This window comes from Fulmarus glacialis, unplaced genomic scaffold (genome assembly GCF_000690835.1).
Source record: "Fulmarus glacialis isolate BGI_N327 unplaced genomic scaffold, ASM69083v1 scaffold7340, whole genome shotgun sequence".
NCBI classification, from domain to species: Eukaryota; Metazoa; Chordata; class Aves; order Procellariiformes; family Procellariidae; genus Fulmarus; species Fulmarus glacialis.
The window spans coordinates 18,721-24,254 of record NW_009187076.1 but is presented as its reverse complement, the minus strand read 5'-3'; the positions used below and the strand labels follow the sequence as shown (position 1 = coordinate 24,254).

General features: G+C 55.2%; 1 protein-coding gene across 1 annotated transcript in view; it reads right to left on the bottom strand.

The window, feature by feature from the left end:
* LMOD1 (leiomodin 1 (smooth muscle)) overlaps window positions 1–5,534 on the bottom strand; it is a 20,383-nt gene that overhangs the window by 221 nt on the left and 14,628 nt on the right. Inside the window, exons 2-3 of the mRNA XM_009573785.1 lie at window positions 2,036–2,314; window positions 728–1,915 (exon numbers count right to left, since the gene is read on the bottom strand). Of these exons, the coding sequence (XP_009572080.1) occupies window positions 728–1,915; window positions 2,036–2,314 (1,467 nt within the window). The remainder of the gene's footprint in view (window positions 1–727; window positions 1,916–2,035; window positions 2,315–5,534) is intronic.

Sequence of the window (5,534 nt, the reverse complement as noted above, 5' to 3'; positions counted from 1 at the left end):
GGACACAAACCATCCGAGGCGAGTGAGATGTTTCAAGGCATCATGCTGGGACCAGCGTTGGAGATGCAGCCCCTCCGGCCACCCTGGGCTACCTCCCACCCCCAGGGGTGTGGGCTCAGCCGTGCCAACGCGGCAGCAAGAGCTTGGTGAGCTGCTGCCCATGGGGACCTGCTGCCTGCATGCTCTTGCCTGCACGGACACCGGTCCACGTGGGTGCATGTGAGCCTCCCTCGCTGCGGCTAAGCACCGCTCCTTTTCTGCATGGGGAGGTCCTGGATTTCCATCCCTTGGGATTGTAGGTTAAAGCTGGCTTCTTCCTTGTGTCCCAAACCCTGGAGCCAAACCGGACTGCTGGAATGAGACGGATCTGCCCACTGCAGGGGCTCTGCCAAGGGATGGATCTGCCCCTTTCATGCTCTCTGCCAAGGGATGGGTCTTCTCCTGTTGGATGCTCTGCCAAGGGATGGATCTGCTGACCCCCTCTGCTCTGCAAGGGATGGTGCAAAAGGATGGCTCTGTCCACCCCACGTGCTCGGCAAAGCACAGCCCCACCACGTGCTCTGCGCTGGGGTTGGGACCACGGACGCCCCGCTCCGCACCCTGCGCCGGAGGACAGCCCTCACCTCTCCACTACCCAAGTGACAACAGACGTGACCTCAGATCTCAGCCCATAGACTAACCCCGCGGGTGCTGCCCGGAGGCGACCCCGCTGTGGCCCTGCACTTGCCTTCTTGAGCTGTTTGAGGTTGCTGGAGCGGATGGCCGCCAGGAGCTGGTCCCGCGAGTTCTTCTCCTGGACCGGCAGTGCCCGGTCTCCTAACTTCCTCTGCGTGGCCGGCGAGAGTGAGTTCCTCAGATTCTCATTGATCAGCGGTGGGGCAAGCGGAGGAGGAGGCGGGGGCGGCGCGGCGGGTGCCCCCCCTTTCTTGGGAGAGCTTTTGGGGGAAGCCTTGGGGGACGGCTGCGGGGATGGCTTGGGGGACCCCTTCGGCAGGGCTCCAGGCTTGGGCACCTCCAGGAGATCTTTCTTCTCCCCACGCTCCTGTGCCAGTTTCTGCTCCTGGAGGCGTTTCTGCCTCTGTTTGTCCATGTTTCGGCTCAGCAAGTTGGTGACTGTCATGCGTGGTCCGGCCAGCTCGAAGTGGTAGCCCAGCTTCAGAAGCGTGGTGTTTTCTTTCAGGAGCTTGGCGATCTCCATCTCCGTCTTCCCCCCACAGATGTGCCGCTGGTTGTGGAAACGCAGCTCCGTCAGCGTGTTGTTCTGCAGCAGTGCCCGGAAAATGGCCAGGATGCCCTTGCCTGTGATGTGGTTGGAGTCCAGGTTGATGCTCGTCAGCACCTTGTTGGACTTCAGCATGATGGCGATGGCGAAGGCCACGTGGTCGTCCGCACGGGTGTTGGCCAAGGCAAACAGCTTGACCACAGTGTTGAACTCCAAGGCCTCGGTGAAGCGCACCAGGGTCTCGTTGTTGATGCAGTCCGAGTTGTTCACGTTCACTTCAGTGACCTCGGCATCGTTGTTCTTCACCTTCTCGATGAGCTCATCGAAAATGCTGGAGGCTTCGTCATCCTTGGCCTGATCCGGGGAGCTGCCGGTGGTGGGCTTGGAGGGGCTGCTCTCGGCCGCTGCCTTGGCCTCCTGTTTCTCCTCTGCTGCCTTTTCTGCCTCTGGCTGGGCTTTCTCCTTCTCATCTGCCTTTGATTTTTTCAAAGCTGAGCCCTTTTCCTCTTGTTTTTTATCTTTTTCTTTCTTATCTTCTCCTTTTGTGTCTTTTTCTGCCTCTTTCTTTGATCCTGAACTCTTCTCTTCTTCCTTTTTGTCCTTTCCTGTGCCCTTCTTCAACACAGAACCCTTTTCTTCTTCCTTTTTGTCCTTCCCTGTCTCCTTCTTTGCTGCTGAGCCCTTCTCTTCTTCCTTTTTATCATTCCCTGCATCCTTCTTTAATGCTGAGCCCTTTTCTTCCTCCTTTTTATACTTCCCTGCATCCTTCTTTAATGCTGAGCCCTTTTCTTCCTCCTTTGTATCCTTCCCCACGTCCTTCTTCAACGCTGAGCCCTTCTCTTCCTCCTTTTTGCCCTTCCCCATCAGCTTTTTCTCCATGGCCTTGACTTTGTCGTTGATAGCCTTCTCCTCTTTGGTCTTGGTCTCAGCCTCAGCTTTAACTTTTTGGTCTGTTTTCTGACCACTTTCTTCCTTTTTAGAGTCTTTCCCCACTTTTGTATCTCGTTTTCGGGCCAGGTCTTTGGAAGGAGCTTCCTTTCCCTTTTCTTCTTCATTCTTGGCTCCCTTATTCTTCTCACTTGATCTGCTTTCCTAACAAGAGAAAAACACAAAGTGTTACAGAGACAGATGCCTCCGACCTCTGGACTCGCCACCCCAGTCTCATTGTCACCAGACCTGCACCTCTGTCACACAGTACCAGCCACGGCGGGGCAGCACCGCAGCCGGGGAAGATGCGTGGGAGGGTGCAGGACAGTCCGGTCTCAGGAAGGTCTTAGACTACGCCTATGAGGGATGAGCTGCCCTAAACCAGGCATTTATGATAGAAAACGGGTGAGAGCATCGTGCAGGGTCCCCGGGAGTCAATGGGGAGGAGCCGTGGGGGGCACAAGGACAGCTAGCGCTGGTCTGTGCCGTGGCAGGGGACAGACCCATGGTCAGGACTCGTTAGGGAGGTAAGCGACCTACTGCAAATCATGATGGTTTAGCCCTGAACACGGGCCAGAGTCTCCTCCATCTCACCTGAGTGATTTACCACTGCGTGTTCACACGCTGCAGCCGGTGGTTGCGCTTTGGAAGAGGAAAGTTTAACCCAGCCCAGGTCCCGGGTCCAGGGGAGAGTTCAGCGTCCGAGTGCCCCGAATGTAGGCAGAGCCTGCAGGACCCAGGCGTGCCAAGGTCCCACTGCAGCTCTCCAAGGCATCTCTGCTCTCCTTCTGCCTCCAGTCCCTTCCCAAAGGGCTCCAGAGGTCTGCGGGATGCCCTCCATCCCCAGTGAACAGACAATAACCTAACAAGCGGCAGGATGCATCTCCCTTAGCAGACTGTGCTGTTTGATCCCTTCCTATCATGCCTCCTATGAGTTATCCTCTTTTTAATCACCTTCTGTTATCCTCTCTTTAATCACCTTTTTAACCAGGAACGGATCTAGTGATCTACCTCTGTGAACCTCCGGTGCTTTCCCAGCTTTCCTAATGTTTACCAGCTGGACGCTCTGCAGCTTTGCACGGTCTAGAGCCCAACTCGCTTCCCGTGCTGGCCTGGATGCGTGTGCAAGCAGGGAAGAGTCCACAGCTGGTGACACTGGTGACACTGCTGATGAAGCAGTTGCACCCAACCCTCTGAAACGGGCCTCCTTTTAACATGAATTTGCATTTTTGAGCTCCCTGCAGAAAACCAAGGAAATGGGGACATGGCGTTTATTGCTTTGTAATGCATGATGTTTTCCCAGCACGTCTTCTTCCAGTGTCCAAAGGCATCGTAGGAGGGAAGAGCTTAACTGGAGCGGTTTTGGGGAAGGACGTTGAGGTGCTGGAGCGTGTCCAGAGAAGGGCAACGAAGCTGGTGAAGGGTCTGGAGCACAAGTCTGATGAGGAGCGGCTGAGGGAACTGGGGCTGTTTAGCCTGGAGAAGAGGAGGCTGAGGGGAGACCTCATCGCGCTCTACAACTACCTGAAAGGAGGTTGTAGCGAGGTGGGGGTTGGTCTCTTCTCCCAAGTAACCGGCGATGGGACGAGAGGAAATGGCCTCAAGTTGCGCCAGGGGAGGTTTAGACTGGACATTAGGAAAAACTTCTTCACTGAAAGAGTGGTCAGGCCTTGGAACAGGCTGCCCAGGGAAGTGGTGGAGTCACCACCCCTGGAAGTATTTAAAAGACGTGTAGATGACGCGCTTAGGGACATGGTTTAGTGGGCATGGGGGTGCTGGGTTAACGGTTGGACTTGATGATCTTAGAGGTCTTTTCCAACCTTAATGATTCTATGATTCTATGATTCTATTTTGCCATGTGGGTTAAGCAACGCAGCATCACTGCAGCTGGCACCCCCTTCCCCTGCCCCCGGGATCTCCCTGTCATGCAGTGCCCTGGACCTCCTGAGTTTCTTCTTTTATCTCCAGGCCAGCCAAGGTGCCCGCTTAGCGGGCTGGCAAGCATCAGTGCTTTCGTTTTATCTGCCTCCTTGTATATTCACTCTTCAAAAGCAATTTTTGCCTTTGCTTTTATGCTTACCACGATGCCACTGTTGTGTTCGTGGGACTTCGATATGCAGGAGGAGCTTAGTCTGGCTTTCGGCTCTCCAATGCTGACCTTCAGGCAGTGACTACATCCTCCCTGCATGCAGAGGGATGCAACCCCAAGGCTTGACGGCTATTTTCTTACAAACTACCTGTGGCAGCAAAGGATTTTCCTCTTTTCCTTCATGCTTTAGGGCCATTTGATCATTTGCCTCCTGTCAGTCAAACCCCCTTTTCATGTAATTTTTGGTACTTTTGTCAAGCACCTGAACCTCACCCTCGGCACAGCCTGTCCTGTGCATTGCTGCTGACCACAACCAGCACCGGCAGCTTCACAAACAAGGACACAACAAATACCTCGTTGCAGCCTTCACCCGTGGCCGATGGGGCTGGGAAGAGTCTCCCATCGGCATCATTTCAACATGTTCTGCTTCTGCAATCAAAGCCTTTGATGGCAGCTCGGTGCACGCAGCCTTCCAGGCTGTTGGTTTTCTTATGGCACTGGATTCGCTTCCTTGTGTGCCCGGAGAGATGCAGGCACAGGACCAAGACTTTGTTACAGCAACGCAGTAAGAGCAGGGCACCGGGGCAGGATTCACCTCCCTGAACATCAGATACGAGACACCTCCACTCCCAACAGAGATGAGCCAATGCTATGAACAGATAACTAAAGACAGATGAACCCCTGACATTGGGACCAAATTTGCTGTGCAGGGGAGGTTCCTACCGTAAAGTCTGGGTCTGGGTTTGGCAGTTTAAACCTCCTTCTCCCTGCTCCGCAACCGGGGAGCTCACAGCTCCTGCCCCTCGCAGCTGGCCCGGCTCCTCCTGGGTGCCTGGCTTTGGCAGCACGGCTCGGTTCTGCGTGCCAGCCGGCGCCGTGGGGTTTCTGTCCGGAGATGAGCAGAGGGTGATGCGCTGAGATCCTGCTAGCTGGGAGCTCGGCCGCAGAGCCAAGGTTAGGTCAGGCTCAGATCTACAGCTGCGGGATTAATCTGGGCGTCCTCAGCTTGACCATCGTGATGCTGGTGACCTGACAGTGATGCTGGCTGCAGGAGGAAGAGGAAGCACCAAGGCAAGGGGGTGGCAGAGTGAATGTCCTCCTTGCTGGGGGGACTTTAGGACTTCAGGGAAAGGAGGAAGAAAGATGCTTCTGGGAGATGCAGCTGTGATGCCTTTTGTCCTGGTTCCGGCTGGGACAGAGTTAACTTTCTTCCCAGTAGCTGGCGGGGTGTGCTGTGTTTTGGGTTTGGTATGAGAGGAGCGTTGATGGCCCATTGATGCTTTGGTTGTTGCTGGG